The sequence below is a fragment of the Rattus norvegicus genome, chromosome 7 (assembly GCF_021556685.1).
Source record: "Rattus norvegicus strain SHRSP/BbbUtx chromosome 7, alternate assembly SHRSP_T2T, whole genome shotgun sequence".
Classification (NCBI taxonomy): Eukaryota; Metazoa; Chordata; class Mammalia; order Rodentia; family Muridae; genus Rattus; species Rattus norvegicus.
Window position 1 is genome coordinate 131,999,811 of NC_141540.1, and position 24,265 is coordinate 132,024,075.

General features: G+C 45.6%; 1 protein-coding gene across 1 annotated transcript in view; it reads right to left on the reverse strand.

The window, feature by feature from the left end:
- Nucleotides 1–12,046: 12,046 nt before the first annotated feature.
- Slc2a13 (solute carrier family 2 member 13) overlaps nucleotides 12,047–24,265 on the reverse strand; it is a 318,829-nt gene continuing 306,610 nt past the window's right edge. The window contains 3 exon segments of the mRNA NM_133611.2: nucleotides 12,047–16,503; nucleotides 19,530–19,682; nucleotides 19,798–19,919. Coding sequence (NP_598295.2) covers nucleotides 16,277–16,503; nucleotides 19,530–19,682; nucleotides 19,798–19,919 — 502 coding nt within the window. The 3' untranslated portion in view covers nucleotides 12,047–16,276.

The window sequence follows — 24,265 nt, forward strand, 5'->3', positions numbered from 1 at the left end:
TCAAGCTACAAGAAGCATATAGAACACTAATAGACTGGTCCAGAAAAGAAATTCCCCATGACACATCATAATCAAAACAAGTGTATAAAGCAAAAATTAAAAAACCTTTAAGGGGAAAAGTCCACATAGCATGTAAATGCAGACCTACTAGTAAAACACCTGACTTCTCAATGTAGACTCTGGAGAGGCTTGGTAGGATGTTCTACAACATTTTTAAAAATTATTTTATTCTTTTACAGTTGTTGTTACCCCTCTCCTGCAGTTCCTCATCCCATCCCCCCATCTCCAAGAGGATGTTCTACCCTCCAACCCCACCAGGCCTCCCCATTCCCTGGGGCCTCATGTCTTCCAGGGTTGGGTGTGTCTTCTCACATTGAAGGCAGACCAGGCAGTCCTCTGCTGTGTGTGTGTGTGTGTCTGTGTCTGTCCAGGCCTTAGACCATTTTGTGTATGCTGCCTAGTTGATGGCTCGGTGTCTGAGAGCTCTCAGAAGTCTGGGTCAGCTGAGACTGCTGGTCTTCCTATGGGGTTGCCCTTCTCAGCTTCTTCTAGCTTTTCCCTAATTCAACCACAGGGTCCTTGACTTCAGTCAATTGGTTGGGTATAAGTATCTGCTTCTGTCTCAGTCAGCTGCTTGTTGGGCCTCTCAGAGGACAGCCATGCTAGGCTTCTGTCTGTAAGTATACCATAGCATTTGTAATAGTGTCAGGTCTTGGAGCCTCTCCTTGAGATGAATCTCAAGTTGGGCTGGTCGCTGGACCACCTTTCCCTCAGTCTCTTCTCCATTTTTGTCCCTGCAGGCCTTTCAGACAGGAACAGTTCTGGGTCAGAGTTTTTGACTGGAATGGCAACCCCATCACTCACTTGATGCCCTGTCTTTCTGTTGGAGGTGTGCTCTACAAGTTCCCTCTCCCCACTGTTGGCCATTTCCACTGAGGTCTCCCTTTGAGTCCCGAGTCTCTCACTTCCTAGGTCTTTGTACATTCTAGAGCCCTCCCCTCCCCTGCCCAGGTTGCATATTTCCATTCATTCTGCTGACTCCTCAGGGCTTCTCTCCTGTTCCTCCCCCCATACCCGATCATGTTTTCCTTTTCCCTTCCCCTCCCCTCTCCCGCCCAGGTCTCTCAACTCCTTATGCCTCCCATGATTGTGATGCTCTATGACTCTTAAGAGACCACAAATGCTTGCCCAGACTACAATACCCAGAAAAACTTGCCATCACAATAGATGGAGAGAAAAAAAGCTAGAGAGATTCCATGATAAAACCAACTTGAAGCAGTATGCATCTACAAATACAGCCCCACAGAAAGCACTGCAAGGAAAACTGTAACAGCTCACGGAGCTGTCTCTAAAATTGAACACATAACTGAATACAAAGCAGCCTCAATAGATACGAGAAAATGTATGAGTAACAACCCATATCCTACCAGACCACCATGGGTTAAAGCTGAGTATCCACAGAAACAGTAAGCCTAGAACTCATGGAAGTTGAACACGTCACTATTGAATGAAAAATGGGTCAAGACAGAGATTAAGAAAGAAATTAAAAACTTTCTAGAATTGAATGAAAATGAAAACACAACATACCTAAACTTGTGGGACACAATGAAGGTGGTTTTAAGAGGCAATGTCTATATAAAAATATTGGAGAGATCTCACACTAGTAACTCCATAAAGCTCTAGAACAAAAAGAAATCACATACACTAAATAGATGGCAATGATTAAACTTAGGACTCAATAAAATAAAAACAAAAAATGAAAAGTCAAACAAAAAGTTGGTTCTTTGAAAAAAAATTGACAAACCTCTAGCCAAATTAACTAAAAGACAGAGAATATACAAATTAATAGAATTAGAGACAAAGGGGGACATAAAAACAGACATCCAGGGAAGCCAGAGAATCATAAGGACATACTTTAAAAACCTGGAAAATCTAAAAGAAACTGATAGGTTTCTTGATATTGGCACCCACCAAAGGCAGCCTACAGGGTAAAACCATGAAAGACATTCTAGGTTACCACAGTAAATTGATAGATTAGCCTTAAAGCCAAATGAAGATAATAAGACTCCTAGCTAATGAACAACAGTTATAGGTTCAAACAACTCTAATGTTAACAATAGAAGGCCAAAGCCTTTCACAGTATTATAATCAGTTTTGACGTTGGCCAATTACAAATTGGAGTCATCTGAGTAAAGCGTCTTACTGAAGAACCGTCCTGATGGGCCTGATCCATGTGGGAAGACCCAGCTGATTGTGGATGGCACCTCTCAGATTGAAAGGCCATGTCAGAAGGAAAATTATCTCACCTCTGCTTCCTTGGCCTTCCCTTCCTTCTGCCTCGGAGTTGATTTGTCCTGGTTGCTGGTGCTGATTCCTTTGCTGATAACAGAACCAAGTTATCCAAGTGTTTCCAATTATCATTGTGAACTAGGGACCAGCTACTCTCCAGGAAATGCTCTCCGGTGCCAGACTGGGGCTTCTGAGTTTCAGTTGTCATCTACGTGCACATAGACACGTGCTTGTGTGCATACCCACAGACTCAGGAGACAGCAATTTTGGGACTACTCAGCATCTAGCCCCAAGGAGCCATTGGCTACCTGAGTCCTAAGTTTTTCAGGTGTGGTTTAGTTGGTTTTACTGTTTTAAAACTGACGTAAATACTCATGCGTGTAGTAGCCATCCCATTGGTTCTGCTCCTCTAGAAAGCCCTGACTAATACTGATGCTGTTATAGATGGATACTGGGGTAATGGAGCCCCTGGAACAAGGAACAACATAAGCGATAGAAACAGAGAGTGTTTATTACAAAGAGGAAGTGAGCAAGAGCTGGACTAAATGTCAGAGGCCACTGCGTGCTTCCAGTGGACTGGGACCTTTGTAGGTCATTTGGATCCCAGCAAATGAATATGCTGAAGAGCAAACCCAACCCCTCCTCGTAAATACGTTCCGTCTGACGTGGGCTGCATCAGCAGATGTGAACCTGTGGAATCCCATGACTGAGTGTTAACGTTATTTTAAGCCATTAAAGTTTCAAGCCATTTTGCAACACATTTTGGCTCCTGGAGGTGCCGGTATAATTAAAACTCAAGGCCCATAGCTTAGGGTGAAGCTACAAGACCTTGAACAAATGGTTAACGTCAGAGGTCCGTGAAGAGACGGTTCGTAGTAGCCGAATGGCCTGAGGATGCACGTCATTATTTTCCAGAGCGCGCTCAAGAAGAGCGTCTGTGGGGTTGCGAAGCCCTAGGCCACAAGGCTGTCCACACAAGGTTTGTCTTTCTAATAAGTTTGGTTTATTCCCACAAACATTCCTAACAATCCATGCTATTACAAAGATCATGGTAACCAGACATCTCATCAAGTGGGAAAACTTAAGCCGGAAATGCTGCAGGCGTCCGTCCGTAGGGCGATCTGACCTGGTTAGGATGCTCAGGATCTCCGCATCTGCCGTGAAGTCTGTACTGGTGGAGGAGGTCCGGGGGGTTTTTAAGAGCTGGTGTCCATAGGCAGACGTGTCTGAATGTAGCAGTGGAATGGAAGCCAGAAGCACACAGAGGCCCGTCTGTAGGTCCCCTTGCCAGTGGATGTCAGAACAGAGAGGCCTAAGACATGGTGTTTGTCTCTGGGTATTTAGGTGCTTACCCTGGACACTTGTTGCCCAGAACGAATTTCTGTCTGTGTTTGCCAAAAATCTCTGACTTGTGGATTTTTACATTTATTTTAACGTTAGTCATGGGGTGCTCAGGTTTGGGTGACTCACCTATTAGGGATTTGGTGCCGGAAAGGAGCCAAGTATCATGGGCCGAGTCCTGATGTGGTCGGGGCCTTGAGTTTCGGGAGCAAACTGCTCAGTTAAGAACCAATTGTAGGTTAAGTTTGTCAGACAATGATCTTTTGGTTCTGCTGTGACATCTTTCATCATTTCTCCATGCTCTGGGGTTACATGCTGTGTGGAAATTCCATTGGATCTGTTTACTTAGTTCTTGTGCCATTATCCCCGTAAAGTGTGTGCCTCGGCCAGAGCCTATCCTCACAGACTTAGGACGACCAGAGGCGGGCACCAGAACCCAAGAGTATTTATTGTTCATGGTGATTCATTGTGTAGGGCTAGTGTGTGCTGTGCCTCCTCCTGGAAAGACGTCACTATTGTACGTAGGTACTTAACCCGAATTTGACCAATGGTCTTGTAATATCTTCTTGTATCACAATGTACGGCCTTGCTGATGTGGTTGTATCTAGTTGGCTTTTCTGAACATTCCTCAAAACCATTAATAATAGTCATAATAACACACCAAAGGTGCTAGATTATTGCATTTATCTAGCCAGTGTTTTTAGTGGCTATTTTCCTGGATGTCCTAACTTCTGACGCAGTGGCAATGGCTACTCACTAGCGACCACTTCTAGCTCAGAAGTAGAGCTTGTCTCCGCGTGTTATTTTCTGTTTGCCTTGAGCTCTCGGTATTCAGTCCTATTTCATCTACCTGGTTGCATTGCTCCTGGGTGGTTGGCTGTTATGTCTGACTTTCTAAGCTAGCGCGTGCATCTACATCCCTCGCACATATTCTAATGTCAGGGTTTGCTATAAAAATCCAGTCCTCTATAGACAAGAGGTGTTTTCTATTGATTGTAAAATTTGTCTTTTTCCATCCTTTTAGATCAGGTTACAATATCATTGCATATCATTGGCTGGGCCTCAGAAGTCAATAAATATGTACACAACCTCGTGGCTTTTTTAAACTTTATATCATTTTTTTGTGAGGTTTACATCATGTACCCCAGTCCCACTTACCTCCCTGTCCCCTCATATCCATGCTTTACCCTTGAAGCGTATCCCCAAAATAAAACACACACACACACACACACACACACACACACACACACACACACACGCACACAAAACCACCACCAACAACAAAAACCAAAACAAAAATCAACTCATCCTGGAAGCTGTATGGTGTCACAGCATGTCCCACAGTGTACCCACATATATGTCCACACATATTCACTCGCAAGTGTAGATTGCAATGAGTCATTGTTCTGGTTCAGATCTCTGGCCTCTGTGACACCAGCAACATTGAATCATCATTGGGACTCCAGGCTATCCTGTTGTTGCCCTGTGTCGTGGAGACTCTGTGGCTTCGGAGCAGCATGTCTGGCCTTTTCTCGCTTCAGTCATTCAGAGCTGATGTAGATGGTGGGGTGGGCCAATTCAGAGCCCTGGATCCCCGCCTGGGTGATAGCTGAGCTGGGCAGACCCCAGGCTCTCTTATTCGAACCACCAGTGTGAGCTCCCCATCACTGCTCCCACTAGGCCCCGCAAGGCCACCATGCAGGAGGCAGGGTCAGGTCTCCTGCTTTCCTGCCCTCTGTCCAGTTCACCCGCACCCACACCTTCAGAGCCAGTTCCACCATGCTGCCCAGGCAAGGCTCAGGGCCCACACGCCCAAGTGCTGTAGTGGATCAGGGCTAGGGACCGCTTCCCCCTGCTCATGACCCTGGGGGCAGATCTCCTAGTTGTCCCAGTGGTGAGGGACAATATTGGGAAAAGGCATCACCCCCAGATCGTACCATCTATGCAGCTAGATGAGTGGTGGGGCCAGCTCTCCCTTGTTTTTTCCCTCAGGGCCGGCTTGCCTGTGTCCCCTCTACCAAGGCCAGCTCTATTGTGTTGCTTAGAAAAGGTACCTGGCCTGCTCCACTGAGAGCTGAAGCTGGGGAGGGGCAGGACTAGCTCTCTTGCACTCATGACCCTGTGGGCAGTTCTCCAGACTGCAAGAGGTGGCAAGAAGTGGAGAGGGAAGCATCACCTTTACACCAGGGCTGTGCCATGGTGATAAGTGACAGGATCAGCTCTCCCACACTCACACTCTCTGGCCGACTCACCCACTCCCTACTAACAGGGCCAGCTCCACTGTGCTGCCTGGATGAGGTACAGAGCCTGCTCTCCTGAGTGCTCCTAAGGAGCTGGTGACAGATGGACCCAGCTCTCCCGAACACTGCAGCCAGTTCTGCACGACCCCGGGACATCCATGTGGTCCTTGGTGGCTGCCCAGAGCAGGACATTCCCATGTTCCTTAGTGAGAATATGAGGCTCTGTGTAGCCATGAACTCAGACATGGCCCTCAGCAGCAGCTCTGGCTGGGACCTCACCATGGCCCCAGGGCAGGGTTGGCCATTCACAGTAGACTACTCCTCTCCATCCTCAGTCTCCAGTTCTCTCTCTTCACAACGCTCAAGCTGCTTCACTTCTTTCCCTCCTATCTGCCCACAACATACTTGCACACTCTGGTGGCTCTCCCTGCAGGCTGGCTACGAAGCTGGCGGACTCCTGGGTGACATCCTCCATCTGTGCTGTGTGGTGTGGTGGCAAGCGGGTGTCTATTTGTGACTTTCTATTATGAAGACTGTATAGCCAACCTCACTGCTTGGACTTCTGCACGTTGTGTAGACTTGAATGTGTCATCCTCTGCGATGGTTTTACTATTACAGTGTCTGAGAGTGGCTGACTTCCAGACAACCGCACTACTTGTCATCAAGGCAAGAGCCATCTGAACCAGGCACGTAGGTCTGAGCTGTAAGGGGCTGGGCATGGGGGGCTGGAGACTAGGGATTGAGTGATTCTCCTTAGTCTCCACCGCTGATTGGGGACCTCTATGTCTGCGAGTTCTTTAATCAACTTGTATATTTCACCATCCTGCCCAGATGTACTATTTCCAGGTTAATGGTTTTGATCCCTTATGTACTCCATGGATTACTTCTTCCGTCATTCCGACCCAAGGTAATAGGAGCATATGATGTCATGTAGTTATCCTTTCGTCCAGTAGCAGTAGGTGGAGATGTTTTCCAATGCCTCAAACAAGGTCAAATCTGTTGGTCAAGGCTGAGGGCCTCTAACCTCAAGGCCACCATTCATATAGAATCACATGCAATTAGCATCCTGACACGAATAGTTATATAACACATGCATTACTGTTTACTTTGGCTTCCTTGGACAACTGTGTCGCCCATATTGTGCTGACTCAGCTCCCTCCTGGTCTAGCATTAGCCATGTTGGACCATGTTGGGTAGTCATACTAGCATCGTGTTGACTAGACATTAACTAGCCAGGATGACCTTCTGGCCCCTGCAATTTGTAGGAAACACCATTTTGAGAGACCTGTAGTCAGAGTCACCACCAGTCGGGACTGAATGGAACAGCAAGCATAGTGTGAGAAGAGGCCGAGAGGCTCCCACTGCTCTGCTGACCTCAAGAAGTCAGCTGAGGGGTTGGGGATTTAGCTCAGTGGTAGAGCACTTGCCTAGCAAGCGCAAGGCCCTGGGTTCGGTCCCCAGCTCCGAAAAAAAGAAAAGGGAAAAAAAAAAAAGTCAGCTGAGTCAGAGGCTCCTGTTCAGCTCAGTTTCTTTCCCCCTGAGGAGGACTCTCAGCATTAAAAAATAAAACAAAACAAAACCTTTTAATTGATTTTTTGTGAATTTCACATCGCACATCCCAATCCCACTCATCTCCCTGCTCCTCCCTGTCCTCGGCTCCTGCCAAAACAATTTTAAAAAATTAAAATAAAAAACACCCAAACCCCAAACAAAAAACCCATTTCATCATGGAAGCTGTAATGTATCACTACATCTTTTGGTCCACACATCTTTACATGCAAATGTTCATTGTAATTAGAGCTGGTTTGTGGCTACATCATCGATACCGGATCCTCACCAGGACTCCTTTCGGGTATCATGTTGTTGCCTTGTATCGTGCAGATCCTTCCGCTTCGGATCTGTAGGGCTGGCCGGTTCAGGAGCTCCAGCAGATCACAGATGTAGCAGATGTTGGGGGCGGGTCAACTCAAGGCCCTGCCTCTGCACCTGGGGAGTGCGGAGCCGGTCAGCCTGCCAGCTCACCCACACTCCCACCACCAGGGTGAGCTCTTGAGCACTGGCCAGACAAGCTCGCCCAGAGCTGCAGCTGGCAAAGGGTGGGGCCAGCTCTCCGACAACTTTACTGTGATGCCCAGGGGAGGTGCAGGGCCTGCTTTCTGGCTCTCATTACCCCAGGGCTAGTTCTCCTGTCTGCCATAGGTGGCAAGGGGTGAGTGGGTGGGGCATCTCTCCCTGGTCTATGCCGCCTCTCAGCAGGGAGGGGCAGGGCCAGCTCTTCCCAGCTCATGCCCTCTGGGCTGGTTCTCTTCTTCTACAGCTGACCAAGGGTGGGGCTATCTCTGCTCAACCCTTGAACATCAACATCGTCCCAGGTGCCATTCTAGACCGCATAGATGTCCACATAGCCTTTGGTGGTAATTTTGATCATGGCCATCAACACAGACCCCTGCTGCTGCTTGGTTAAGGTCCCAGATATGGATGACCTCAGTGGTAGCATGGACTAGGACTTCACTGTGGTCTTAGTGTAAGGCAGGCTACTCACATCAGGTTGTTCTCCTCTTCATCCTGTGTTTCCAGTCCCACGTCTCTTCATACTGCTCAAACCATCCCACTTTCTTCCTCTCCTATCTCTCCACCACAGACTTACGCTGTAGTGGCTGCTGCTACAGGGGTGGGCCAGGCGGTGATGGGCAGGCTTCTGGGTGCCACCCGTCAATCACATTTCTAACATTAAATAAGGATACTTTATTGTACCCGGAGAAAGCCTTCTTAAAGTCATACTTCCAAATATCGTGTCGCTATGTGAGAAACATGCCCACAGGCGTCACTTTTAATAGAATTCTCGTCGAGGAGCAGAAAGCAGATCTCGTCTTGTGGACTTCAGGAGTGATTAAGCTTTCCGAGTTTCCTCTGTGTGCACTATAGGACAATATCATGGTGTATTTCCTTCTGCAAAGAGATAGGAGATTTCCCTTCCAGTCGGGTTTGAGTGGACACCGTTTTTGTGATTTTTGAGTCTGAAATGTGAACGAGGCATTGTGACAGTTTGAGCGTGGGATTCCAGAGCACTTATGGGCTCTTTTTTCCCTCTGAATTCTATTCCAGCTGTCATGCCTAAGCTTGGGCAAGCAATCTGAAAGACTAGAGCCAATATCCCCCACAGAAGCCACCGACTACCTGACAAAAACCCATCACCCAGCACGAAAACCTTCAAGTTGTTGGTCAGGGTTGTTCTGGTTCGGATTGAGTAAGCCCTTCATAGGCTCGTTTCACCAGTCTCATACCATTACAAGCTTGTCCTGTCTCTCTCTCTCTCTCTCTCTCTCTCTCTCTCTCTCTCTCTCTCTCTCTCGCTTAGAGTCTGAGATGCAATGGACATATCCCATTCCTTAAAATTTATCTCAATAACAGGGAAAAGCTATCCATTTTAACTGTGTTACAAATTTTGAATTTTTTTTGTCTATGTCTTGATTTTGGAGGGACATTTGTAAACGATACAGTAAGGTTTTATCTATTCAGAAAATGCAATTTGTTTTCTAATCTTTAGGTCAGTTTTTTTTTTCTGTTTGCTTAAAAATCCATCTATGTGAGGAAATTTGACTTCTTATGTATAAACTACAATTTAATTTTTACAAGTAATATGCATAATCTCTTCATGAATGCTTGTCTGACATGTATTAGATCTTAGTTTCAACCCACAGGACTCCTTCTCACTAAAATATATTTCATTTAAATTATATATGTTAGTATGCACATATGACACAGTAAAAGGCAAGCACCAACAATAAACTAGTTTGGAAAATCAGAGTCTGAATATGTATCGGAACCAGACTCCAATAAGGCAGACACGTTGGAATGGTAAGATTTAGAATTTAAAATACTTATCACTAATATGCAGAGACTTATGGCGGAAAGAAAGAATAACAAACTGTGATAGTGGTCAGGGCATAAAGAGATGGGAAATTCTGAGAGGGCCTTCTTCAATGACAGAGTCTAAACCCACCATCCTAGAAAGGAAGAATGACTGGTGGACACAGATCATATAAGAACCTCTGAGCTTGGAACTTCCAAGCAAAACAGAAAAAGAGAAAGGACTGAGGAAAACGGCAAAATATTTGGGAGTTGTGGGACAAGGATGAGAGGTTTACTACATCAGCAATGGGAAGGAACGGGAAAGACCGGAGGGAAGATTTGAAGGGCTAATGGCTTGGAATGTCTTAACCTCACACAAAGCAAGCCACCAATCCACACAACACAGAGACCAATCAGCAGGATAAACACAAAACAAAACAAAACAAAACAAAACAAAACAAAACACCCTCCCCACATTCCAGGCAATATCACATTCTAACTGGCAAAATCACAGAAGGAGCCAAAGGAAAAGCCATCTCTTCATATCGGAACAAAGACTTCTCAGAAACCATAAAGGCCTAAGGGGAAGGGAGCAGAATTTTAATTGGTTAGAAAAAGTACCAGCATATAACTATACTGCTGACTTGCTTCCCTTTGAAACTGGAGGAAAAATATATTTTCTCAGACAGAAACATCAGGAACTCTGATGCCCGTCTCCCTGCTGCCCCAACACTGTTAGCAAAAAGGCTTACATAAAAGGAAAATTATGTAGATAGGAACTTAGAACTACAAAAAGAAAGTTAAAGCCATGTATGGGGTGAGTGGGATAAAGATATACATTTTTTTTTCGTTTTGCTTCTCTGGGCTTGTCTCACAAATGAATTTATTTAAATAATGAAACCTGAGCTGGAGAGATGGCTCATTGGTTAATAATGCTGGTTATTCTTGAGAGGACCCAGATTTGATTGTCAGCACCCAGAAAGCAGTTCAGTACCATCTAGGGAGTCCTCACATACCCTTCTTGTCTCTGCAGACACTACGCACACATGCAAGACAAACACTAATTTACATTCAATAAAATAAATTCACATTCAATAATAATAATAATAATAACAATAAACTTCATATCGCATGTATTCTGTTTCCCTTTCCAACCTACCCCCCTAAAGCCTCTTTTCCCTATGTCATGGGGTCCTTTTAATTTTCCTCCAATTTTGCTTCATGGACTCCCACGTAACTATACATACCTAACATTAAAAGTTAAGATCCACATAGAAGAGAGAACGTAATTGTCTTTCTGGGCCTGGTTTTCCAGACTTCATACAATATTTTTCAGTTCTATTCATTCCCTTGCAAGTTTCATACCTTCATTCTTCATCATGGTTGAATGGAAAGTCAATCATATTTATGTGCCATTCTTTCTTGGTCCACTCACCTGTTCATAGACATTTAGGCCATCCCACATCCTTACTGTTATGAACGAACAGCAATAATCACTAATGTGTGAGCGTTTCTGTGGTAAGATTTAGGTCTTAGGTACATTCCCAAGAGCAATGTAACAGGGCCAAACAGTAGTTCTGTTTCTAGCATTTGGAGAGGGCTCAACATTGATTTCTATAGTGTTACGTCAGTTTGCACTCCCACCAACAACTCCCCTTGGAGTTATTCTTCTGCATGATTGAATAAAAGTCTGTCATGTGCTTGGAGGCTGCCTGTCCCCCGGACATCAACCTGGCCTCAGGTGGCAGCTCAGGTCATGGACCTTGGCATGGCCACAGGCTTTAGCACAGACCCCAGATATCCACACAGCCCTTGGTGTAAACACGTCACAGGCATCATTTCAGCCCAGGTGGAACATGGAAAGGATATCTCGGGGTTATTGACAGGGACGTAGACAAAGCAACATAGAGTTGACATCTGCCCAGCTCTGATGCTCTAAGGCTTACTATAAATATAAAGGTTCTGTGTTATTTATTTGAGAACTAAATGATCTAAGGTGGGGTAGAAACCCCCCAAATAATATTGACTGCAACATTTGCTAGAAAAGTCAGTAGAGGGGCTGAAGAGATGGCTCAGGGGTTAAGCGCAATGGCTGTTCTTCATTCAGAGCAATTCGAGCGCACAGTGGCTCACAACCATCTGTAACTTCAGTTCCAGGGGGTCGGATTCCCTCCACAGGCACCAGGCATGCGCATGATGGACATACATACATGCGAGCGAAACACCCATACACATCAAATTAAAAAACAATACGCCCTGTTTCCAGTCCCCACAGTGCGCTCACTGTGTAACCACGATGTAACCGAAGTGAAGAGGACAAGACATGAGTTATCTTTACTTTTATTTGATTGTTTTCTTATACAGGTCTGGCACTGACACTTTCTTTAAAAAAAAAAAGGATTATAACTTCATGTAAATACTGAAGTTCGATAAAATAACCTAAAAAACATTGACGTGTGTATCACTAAGTCTCCATAAAATATACCGTACTTTTGATACAGCGTAGGCTAGCATGATTTGGTAAATGGGACAGTGGCAGTTTTCAAGAGAGATTCTGTATGTCACAGGTAGGAATGGAAAGACTAAATTCGCCAAGGTTTGTCAAGTATTAAACAGTAGGAAACATGCACTAGAAAACTAAATACAGTTCAAAATACGTACACCTCTAACAGCGAGAAACTCCTGATCGGATAGAGATGTGTATTTAGAGTTCCTAAATAGAAATTGGAACACTTAGCACAAACAGAATCGTAACATCAAGTGAGGCATAGTGCAGGAGCCACCAGAGAATCTGGACATGGGTGTAGGTCATGGATTTCTACTTTGGCTAGAGTCAATAGTATATTGTCTAGACTTTAAGTGAAATGGGATGTTGAATTTAGCAAAATCTTAAAACTTTATAAAGTGTTGGCTCGTAACTTTGAGTACTGATTATCTGCACAGTAGTCCGTTCCTTATTTATATGGATAGGACAAAACTCAATCCTGTGAGCCTAACTGTCTAGAATATGAATATTACCTGTAAACAGAGTCAACGAAGGCCCGTTGACTGAATTACTGAAGTGTGAGAGACTGTACTGTACACGTGTGAAGATTTAGAGAAGTATACTCTTCTGACCTCACAAGCACATTATGGTAATGATAAAATACTTCCTGGTAGTTCTGGACGTGAATATTTGTGAAGCATCTCTCTGAAGATTATCGGCACGTGTGTATTTTCTTCCCCAAACAGCACACAAGGCAGAGATGAGCAGTTGGTTGGCTGTGTGGCATTTGTAACTGCTGTTTCCCAAGGGGGCAGTGCTACGGGGCGCCTTGGAGAACTGAATGAACCTTGCTGTGCTCGAGGCTGGGACTGGTAGAAATTAACAGGCCGAAGGGTGTTAAAAATTAACCCAGAGAACAATTCTGAGTCTTTTATAGGCAGTAGCTACTTTTGAACTGTTATTAACCATACATTGCTCTTAAAAACCAAATGGGCCAAGCGTCAGTTTTCCCCCCAGTCTTTCTCTCTGTCTAGCGGACAGCCAAGACCCATCAATTCTGTGCTTTCACTGGTCTCCCACGTTAGAGTGAGTGACGTGTGTTAGGACTGGATCCTGGAGTGTGTTTCATTGGTAAACGGTTGAAAAGATTCTGGTGGGTTTTCTCCTGGAAATACCTTTCATTTAGACCTTCTACATGTACATTCAAAGCCATGTTTTAGAGGATGACTGAGTGTAGGTATGACCATTGAAATTATTACAGATGTTTACACAGAAGAAAAATATTAAGATGGGATCTTTTCCAGGCCGGTGCTCCACCACTGAACCATATCCACTGACCGCGACAGCGAGTCCTTTTGACATCATTTTCAACAGATTGTGCTTACATGGATACACAATGATGCATTCTTCATTCTCCTGCACGTTAGCCACCCAGCCAGATTTCAGGCATGGTCGTGACCTTCTTCACCCAATGTTCCCAACTGAAATACACCTGTATCGGATTTGGAACGCGTTTGGAAAGAAAGCTAACATTGCTGTAGCAAGTACATTTGCTTAATACGTCTATTTTAACATGTCAGGTCACGTCATGTCATGTCATATCATATCGAAATTGTCCTACAAAATATAGATGTTTGATGATTTCACGTGGGTGGTTTTCCAAGTTGACAGCTGTGGTCAAAGACACTAAGAGCATAGAAGGTGTCTAAGAGAATAAAAGTCTGAGAATTTAATGCATTCTAAATGTTCGGCAAATCTGAAAATCATATCTGGATTTTAGAGGGTTCCTTTTCAAGTTGCTTTTTACAAGTTATAAATAAGTCTTACATGTACAGCGCTGTGCTGTATGTTAAAGGGATGGACTCCTGTTACTGTATCGATAACAAAAGATTTTTAGAAATGAAGGGGACAGGGCAAGAAGTACGTGGACAATTTCCTAATAAATTAACAATATCATGTTAATTTATGGACATGAAGCTGAGAACATACTTGTTTTTGTTAGCAAGAATGGGTCACACATACCCAGCTTTCAGCACTAAGGACTCAAGTTGTCCCGTTAGAAAGGTTTCCTGGCCAGCTCTGCTGAGATACCTGTGTGTGCTTAAGGCCACGCAGACCTCAAAGGGAAGAAGAATTGAGGCAACGGGTTGGAGAAATTGGAAAAATATATCTTAAAAGGAGCACTTGCTTATCTTTTTCTTCCCATAATATGCTAACGACACCACATTTGATCTCATAAAATGCTGTTAAGAAACGCCTTAAGAGATCAGAAATATCGAATAACACATCCTATTACATAATATCTTCTGCTCTGGAGAAAAATCAGTACTAATATTCTCTATAATAAATTTCAAAGCACCTAATTTGAGGGAAACCTTTCCAAAATATTATGTTAGTTTTTTTTAATAACGTTAAATAATCAAACAGAGAGAATGTCGTCTTTTGGCTGAAGGATCTGTAGGGCACAAAGTTGACAGTGTAGGTAACTCTGGTGACCGGAGGGTAACTTCCTCTGCTACAGTCTGTGCTTGGTAATTACGGTGAGAAGAAGCAAGAATAACCGTTTTGGAGATCGGCAGGAAGCTTTTCTTCGTGTGTCACTAGTCATCATTCACCTGGGTATGTAACTCAATCAGATGCTTAGATCACGTGCAGCATCAAACTGATTTGTCCCAACTGGCCCTTAGATTCAGCCTTAGCTTTAGAAGAACACACAGATAAATGACGTCTGTGAGCAAGTAATTTTGTTCGTATCACATAGCTCTCCATAGGGTGGTAAGAATTAGGAACTCAGGGTTGACTGAACATAGAAACCATCAAATACTTTGAGAGACACAATACTGACTGTGGCGTTAAGAACCTGGCTAGGTCTTCTTTTCCAATGGAGAAACCGAGATTTCTCCAGACAGAAACCAAACCAAGTCTGAGATAAAGAAGCAGACACAGCTTCGAATTTTGCTTGTGCAGCAAATTATTGAGAATGAGCAGAGAACACGAAATTAGAAAGTAGCTCACGTCCTCAGGGGGAGATCGAAAGTAATTAGAAGTGGGGTGCGCTCCTGTCCTCAGTACGAACCAATAAAACACCTGGAGAAAGAAGTCCTAGGATTTAAATTAAATGTCGATAACGTCTCTGCCACTGACTTCTTTCCTCTTGTGCCAGCAGCTGTCATTCGACACCCAGGAAGGCACAGAACAGCAGGAGCCAGGCGTGACAATGCAGAATCTGGGGTGGAACCGACCCTGGAACGCAGTTGACCGCCTGGCGCTGCTTCACGTCTACGACTGCATTCCGAAGTGACTCACGAATCGGGGCATATAAAAATCTGTTCTTTCTTACTCGGACAATAAAATATACTTATCAAAACATGCTAACGTGTCTCTGCAAATATACTCATCACTGATGCAAAAAGAGTACGAAAATAACCCTTAAAAGGCCCGCTTTGGATAGTGTTCAAAAGCTCCTGTGTATTCAGCCTCTGAGGGAATTTCCATATCTGTGTTGGAGAAGCTAACATCTGGAATCCAAAGGCGAAAGGGACAGCTGTGTCCTCGTAGGACTCCGGAATTTGTGGAGGGAAGTTTAGATGGGATTCACTCTGTACTGATCAGAGAAAAGCCACTACCTGATATGAAAATTTAGGGTCAATAGGCCGTGTTTTGACATTAAATATTCTTAGATCGTTTTAAATAATCCTTTATAAATATACGTAAATAATCTGCCTAGGTAAGCACTGACTGTATTGCCACTAATTATGTGTGGTTTAAGGAGAAAGGGACCCCAACTGAAGTCGCTGGGTACAACAGTAGTGTTTAGATTGTCTCGGGAAGGGCTTGTACACATTTGCCTAAGAAAAATCTGTGGTTATTTATTTATTTTTTTTTTTTAGCATTTCTGTGTATGAAAATAAACATCACCAGAGTTGTATTTTTCTGCTCATCAAGTCTTCTGGAATATGGAGTCATTGGCAAGGACGGTGGGGAGACTCGGCTTGTGAGCAGGGCAGTGACCAACCGCTGGCCTTCCCGACACGTTCACTTCAGTAACTGGAAAGCCATCGGGTGGAAGTCACTCCACGTCCGAGGCGTCGTTGTCGGAGAGATGGTAGTTACTTCCCTTCACGCGGATGTACTCGATGTACCTGCCCTCGTCCGAGTCCGCGGTGCCGCAGGTGCACAGCCGGTGGTCGAAGAGCGATTCGATTTCCTCTAGTTTTTTCCCTTTGGTTTCAGGAAGACAGCCATAGACGAAAAGCAGTCCCACAGCGGCGAATCCGGCGTAGAGGAAGAACGCTCCTGTGGTGGGAAAAGAACACGGTGAACAGCCCTGGGTGGGTTTTCGACTCGTGCATAGCTGTAGTTTGAAATGCAACCAAATGGTGCCCGCCAACCTCCCTTACCTGGTTGTTTCTCATCCTGTGACAACAACAACAATAATAACAACAAAACAAAACAAAACAAAACAACAACAACCCCTCAAACCATACCATAGCAGACTGAAGAAAATTAACAGACCAGGCTCAGAGAGAAGCTCATCTCAGAAGTTGCCCTCAGATCCCAAGCTGTGGAGAGCGGCTCTCCCCTGACTGGTTTGTCAATACTCTCATTAGTATTGTAATAACCAAAAAGCCCTGTTACCATGGGGCACGCATGCGTCTGTCTAATCTCCTCAGAAGCACGGAAGGTCAGGAGGAATCTAGATTTCCGGGACCTGGTATGGTGAAGGCGCTGTTGAGTTAATGGCTCCATGGTGTTCATGGCCCTTGCCCTTCTTCCTGATTCTCACGGTCACACATGGAGGTCATCCCGTGCGTGAAATGCAGACTCCCAGTGGGATCCAGGAAATCCCACTGAAGGGAAAACCCTAACTGAAATTGAGGATTCCAAAGCAGGTAGGTTGGCTGTTGATGGTGTGTGTGTGTGTGTGTGTGTGTGTGTGTGTGTGTGTGTGTATTTACAGGGGTGGAGGTAGGGGAGGGGGAGGAGGTTCTGGGTGAGCCCTACGGTTAAGCTGTAGAGCGGGCCACTGCACATTATAGTCAGACGGGGATAATAATGGAAAATATAATTCCTCATCATTTTTCTGAGAGAAATCTTCTGAGAATCCTCTCTTAAATTCAAGATTAAAACCAATATTTGAGAAACATACAAGAAGAGTCAATGGGCACATTTCAGTTTCAGTACTCCAGTAAGGGACAACCTTAATCTACTGCCCACTACGGGGTTCATTTAGCTCCACATGCTGTGTACCGGTCTGTGCTTGTCTTACCCAGGCTACTTTTAGCAGGGAACAACCTTGCAATGCAAGTCTAAGCACTGATGCTTAGGAAGGAATCAATATTTCCGTGGAAATATACCATCGGGACACATACCTATTAATCAGGAACATAAAAACACTTTTGTAAATCGTTAACCTACAGATTAGAACTTGAACCCAAAAGTCTAACCAGACTGGCCACATGTTCCCACTGTTAGTAGAAGTGAGGGGCCAGCGTGTTGACCGGAGGGAAGGATGGCTTCTTCCTGTGCACTCCTGACAAAAGCCAGCTCAGGCCCTATCTACACCATACATTCAGCTCCCCGTGCTTTTTCTAACAGGACAGATTTGCTCTCCCACCGCTATAAGCCCACGTGGCACATGTAAATGCAAGCCAGCAAAACAATGGAGGAGAGCAGCCTGGTCCCGTCTGATGCCTCCTGCCTCACCTCATCCCCAAAGAGCACTTGGCTAGCAAGAGTTTTACTGCGTGGAGTTTTGTTATGCAGGTCTCTATAAAAGCTGCTCCTTGGGCTGTTAGTCTATGCAGAGAGCGCTTCATGTGTTTAATCGTTCTCAAGAATCAATCGTTGACAAGTAGTACCTATCATCATGTCATGAAAATGAATCTGTGAACTTCTAGAAACATTTTTAGCTGTTAAGAGGCATAAAGCTGACTGACTGTTCTAGACACACCACCGGCTTATCATATTTCCTTTTCAAGCAGACAAATGTTTCTAGATTCGTGGTCCTCAACCTGTGTGTTATGACCATTGGGAAACACACATTCCTGATGGTCTAAGTAACTGCGACATTGTTTCGTAACAAAAGTCATGAAGCAGCAGCCAAAGTGAACTTATGCTTAGGGATTCCTTAAGACCACCGAGGATGTGTGTTTTCCGGTGGTCGTGACCCACAGGTTGAGGACTGCTGTTCTAGGTGTTCCAAGTGGCCAATGGGAGGGAAGATAACACTGGTTTCACAGTACCAATCACAGTGATGGTGATATCGTAGCAGAGGGTCCTGAAGACAGAGGAAAGAGATTTGTATGCTTCCTCAAAGTTGTCATTCTTACACAGCTGAACCTGATGCTTGCCCTCCGAGTCCCCTGGCAAGAGCTAGGAGCGCAGTGTTGGATGAAGCTTCCTGGGCCTCTGGTACACGGCAAAGGTAGGGACACGTCCAGAGCATGCAGTAGGAAGGTCTGCTGGGGAGGCCTCAGAGGGGGCCAGATACCCTCTGTGTTTCCCATGTGTCATGTGGGCTTACGGGGATGTGAATACTGAGACTTTACACTCCATCATTAAAAATTTATCCCAATTAATATCATCGCACCTTATAAAATCCTGCAGACAGGTCACCTATATGTGTGGCGGGTGGAAGGTTGGGAAGGGACAGAGCAAGAACTTTTTTACTTTAGTAAACGCAGGTTTGGAATCGCTTCGCAAAGAACTTCTGTAATGCGCCCTTACCCATCAGTGTTTCCCTAAAGCTGCAGTCTCTGCTCGTGTTTGTAGAGACCCTTGTCCCTGGGTCTGCAAGTGGTAAGTGCTGGGCTCCATGGTGCCAGTATGCATGTCCTGGCTGGAGCAGATGACTCGGGGAATGGCACGGTGTTCCAAATGGGTGAGCTACTCTCAGGCGTACACTGAGTCTGCTTAGGTGTGGCTCTCCATCCTTCGCACGGGACATCCCATCAGCCCTGTTATCGGTGCTTTACCATTTCCTGTTTGCTTCCTTGTTAGACGGAAAGCTGTGCTGTAAGGATTTCCATCCTGGTGGGCATGGAGATGCTCAGGAATGGAAGAATGGTGGTGGTGGTGGTGGTGGTGGTGGTGGTGGTGGTGGTGGTGATGGGGAGATACTCAAGCACTTGGAGACAAGAAGTTTAGGGAAAGAGAACTCTCCCAGGCACATGGTCCAGACCCCCTACAGTGATAAAACCTGTACAGAGATACTTATGAAAACCAAAACAAAGAAGTAACCCCTCTCTCGGAAATCCAGGGTTTCTAAGGATAGAGCATCAGAAATAACAATGAAAGGACACTGAAAAACATGCCCTTACCATAGTATGTAAGATACTCCGCTGTGTGTAAAAAGGTCAGTGAAACCAGCACGTTGAAAATCCAGTTTATTCCAGCTGAGCACGCATTTCCTGTACTTCTTGCCCAGAGAGGATAGATTTCAGAGTTCACGGTCCAGGGCATTGGTCCCATTCCTGAGAAGTAAACAATGAAAGCTACAGTAAAAGTCACCTAGGGAATGGAACACAGTATAGCCTGACTCTTCCAAGAGGGGACAAGGCAATGCAAAGGTAACAAAGCCGTGCTTACCGGGTGCAAAGAAAACAAGATATAACACCAGGCCCACGAGTGCTGTCCAGGAGTATGGGGTAGGGCAGAAACTGTAAGCCCAGTGAACATCTTCTGCTTTGAACTTGGTTTCGTTTTCACACCTGAAAAACATGTCTTAGTTCAGTGTTTTAGGATACAGCTGTAGAAGCTAGTGTGATTATGTTGGGTGTACTTGGAAATTCTTCAACGTCCTAAGGGAAAAAGGGAAACATATTTTTCTTAGGAGATTAAAATCCTGGGTCCTGATCGCACATATGCAAATAGTCATATTAGATTGAGAGTGAAATGCAGAGTAGACATGTAAGTCTACACAGAGTTTCATACGATTCCAGGGTGGGTGAGTCATGCGTCACTTCTTACCCAGCTGCCACAAATGAGACCTTATTTCTAACATGAAGCTAAATTAGGCTGAGCAACACTCCAGGGTTCCCTGGGTCAGTACGCCGAGGTGGAAAGGTTGTAGTCTATGCCGTCATCATCCATCAAGAGGAATGAGGAAGGGAAAGACACGATCAAAACATAGGATATGAAAATTTTTAATAAGAAGAAATAAAAACAATGCAAGAAACAACAAAGAAACTCTATAAAAATACAAAATAAAAAAGCAAAAGACTAATGTCCTCATCGTTGTCCTGTTGCCCTGAAGAGACACCAAGGCCAAAGCAACGCTTTTAAAGGAATGCGTTTCATCTGGGGCTTCAGGACAGTTTTAGAAGGTTAGTCCATGGTCACTGTGGTCGGAATCAGACAGGCATGGCTTGAAGCAGCAGATGAGAGCTTTACATTCTGATCCATATACAGATACACAGCAGAGAGAGAGAGAGAGAGAGAAAGAGAGAGAGAGAGAGACAGAGAGAGAGACAGAGAGAGAGACAGAGAGACAGAGACAGACAGAGAGGGGCAGAGACAGAGAGACAGATGGAAAGAATGAGAGACAGAGACAGAGACAGACAGACAGACAGAAATATAAAGACACAGATACAGACAGAAACTGGGCCTGGCAAGGGCTTGAACACCTCAAAGCCGACTGCCAGGGACACATCTCCTCCAATAAGACCACACCTCGGTCAATGAATGTCGTGCCCAACCTCGACCAGCAAGGAAGACACGACTAGCAGAGATCTTCTTCAGGCAGTTTATTTAGGATCCTGGATATAAGCTTATTCTCTCTCCCCGGGGAACGCCCTGTATCAGCTTAAATACCTGACGCTGACCAACCTCAGCATGCCACGCGGGTCATGTAGACAGGCTGTCACTATGCGGAAGCTAGCAGGCAAGGCAGACATAGCCAAGTAAGGACTTATTTATTACAAGGAGTGCTCACCCTTGGGAGGGTGGAAGGCAGAAGCCAGCATGATCTTTGGGGTGCGGCACGTCGAAGCTCCCTACAAATGAGGCCACACCTCCTAATCCTTCCCATCAGTTAAACCAACTGGGAACTTAGCATTCATGCATGTAAGTGAATGGGGGCCATTCTCATTCAAACCCATATCATAATGCAAAATGCATTCAGTCCAATATCAAAAAATTCCCCATAGGTTGGGGGGTGCTGGGAGCAGGGAGTCTCCCAGGCATTAATGGAGGTAACCTTAGCTGAGACTCACAGCAGTGGGGATGTGGAACCTGAAGAGGCCACCTCTTGTAGCCAAGGAAGACCCCATTGGAGCTACAGGGGCACCAATGTACCCACAAATTTGATTCCAAATTTATCCTATCTATAAGCAATAGAGGGACAGGGGATGGAGCAGAGACTGAGGGAATGGCCAACCAATAACCAGCCCAACTTGAGACCCATCCCATTGATAAGTGTCTCAGTCAGGGTTTCTATTCCTGCACAAACTCATGACCAAAAAAGCAAGTTGGGGAGGAAAGGGTTTATTCAGCTTACACTTCCACACTGCTGTTCATCACCAAAGGAAGTCAGGACTGGAACTCAGGCAGGTCAGGAAGCAGGAGCTGATGCAGAGGCCATGGAGGGATGTTACTTACTGACTTGCTTCCCCTGGCTTGCTCGGCTTGCTCTCTTATAGAACCCAAGACCACCAGCTTGGATGGCACCACCCATAATGGGCTGGGTCCTTCCCACTTGATCACTGGTTGAGAAAATGCCTTACAGCCGGGTCTCATGGAGGCATTTCCTCAACTGAGGCTCCTTTCTCTGTGATAATTCCAGCTTGTGCCAAGTTGACACACAGAACCAGCCAGGATAGCCAGCAACAATCCCTGACCCTGTTAGTGATCCTCTGTTACGCTTGCAGACAGGAGCCTAGCATGCTTGTCCTCTGAGCGGCTCCACCTAGCAGCTGACGGAAACAGATGCAGAGACCCACAGCCAACATTGGATGGAGCTCGGAGGCTCTAATGGAAGAGCTGGGTGAAGAATTGAGGGCCCCAAAGGAGATAGGAACTCCCCGGGAAGACCAATAGAGTCAACTAACCTGGACCCTTGGGGGCTCTTAGAGACTGAGCCGCCAACCAAAGAAAATACATGGGCTGGACCTAGGCCTCCCCAAACATATGTAGCAGATGGGCAGCTTGGTCTTCATGTGGGTCCCCCAACAACCAGAGTGGGGGCTCCCTAAAGCTGTTGCTTATCTGTAGAATACATTCCCATAAGTGGGGCTGCCTTGTCCAGCTCAGTGGGGAGAGGATGCGTCTAGACCTGCAGAGACTTGATGTGCCAGAGTGGGGGATACCTACGGGAGCCTCTACCCTCTCAGTGGAGAAAGGAATAGAGGATGGTGGAAGGACTGTGTGAGGGGGTACAGGGGTGCAGAGCCTGAGATATGAAGTGAATAAAGTATATTAAAAAATCTTAACCTCTCGTCAGCACAGCTCTCTGTGGAGCTGAGAGGTCACCGAGCAGTGAATGGGGCTTGTGTGTTTACGGGTTTATGAGCAAAAAGCAACAGTTGACATCTCCTGATAAAATCTTCCACTCAATATCCTCCACCTTAACTTCTCGCCAGAGACAACATGCTTTGAGTTATTCTACCTCTAAGAAAACAATAAAGAAGGAAATGAAGCCAAGAGAGAAGGGAAAGACAGAAATAAAGAAAGGCTTCAGGTAGACAAGCTCCTGGAGGGGTGGGGTTGGGGGGTGGAGGACGCTCACAAACAATGAACGTTTCCTGAAAACCTCTACTTGCTATTTTTCTCACCACAGTGCTTACTGAAGTCTGTGTATTTCAAGGGGAACTGTGTCCTGCTCAGCACAGCTTTTACCTCCGGGCTGAACAGGGTAGAGAGCCTGTCACTCCCTGTCATCCCTGAGTGGATGTCAGGAAAGCTGTGAGGCCCTGACCCGGTAGAGACAGTAGTGACACACATTCAGAAGCATGCAGACAGCTAATGACTGAGGCTGTGAGACCACTCTCGGCCTTCACAGCACAGACAGGAGACATTTCAACTGTAGAACCAAGATATGGACTCTGAACACCACAGGGCTGCAGGCCTCCACTCTGCAGGGCAGTCCTGGCCATGGCTAGCACCACTGGATGCTCCTGCAAAGAAGAGGCAGGCAGACATGGGCATAGTAGAAGCCACGCTGTGTGGGGCAAAATCAGAAAAGGTGATCCAATGAACGAGGAGACTGTGGAAGAGGACGGAGAGCACAGGTCCGTCAGGCACAGGACATAAAGGTGACGGTGAGCCCTGTACCGTAATATTCACATAGGAAAATGTCATAAAGAAGCCCGGTATTTTGTAGGAAACTAAGAAAAAGGGACACCTCATTCTGGCCGTGTGGCAGTGAATATCCACCTGCAGAGTGAGCAGACTGAAGCTGAGGCGCCCCAAATAAACCAGTGAGCTTTCCCGGCCCTCGTCTGAGCCCGAGCTCCTTCAACAGTGAGTTAACAAATTAATCACAGTCTGAAGGTGAGACTGTTGTCTCCCCCATCAGATTTGACAGCTGTAAATGGAAGAAGCCAGTAGAGGAACTAAGCAGTGCCAATAACAACTGCTCTGGCTGCAGTTACCCTCAAGAACACACCCCTGCCGTCCTACACAGGGCAAGCCTCCCGTACCGTTCTTCTATTCACAACAAATGCATTTAGTTTAATCATGCACTGTACAGAAGAGGGCAGAAGAGAAACACAGTATGGATTTAAAATGCATAAACCTCTCATTTTTACTTACTGAAAACCTTAGGACTTTTCTTTCTTCCCCAAAGAGGAAATGTCCCCAAATCTGACTTTGGGTAAGGAAACGGAGTATATTCATAAGATGGGATGATTTTTCTAGCTTTATTTCTGGTGCATAGGACTTCATGTAGACATCGCAGGCAAGCTATTCGTCACTGTAATTCGGCCATCCTTGACTTGCTATAGAGCCTGGGTGATACCTTTCCTGTTCTGCTGGGTTGCCTGCATAGGCTTTCTTTGCTAAGTGACTATTGCAGGCAGCGAACAAAGCATGTTTTGTCTATTCTTGCCTGGGGACTGTG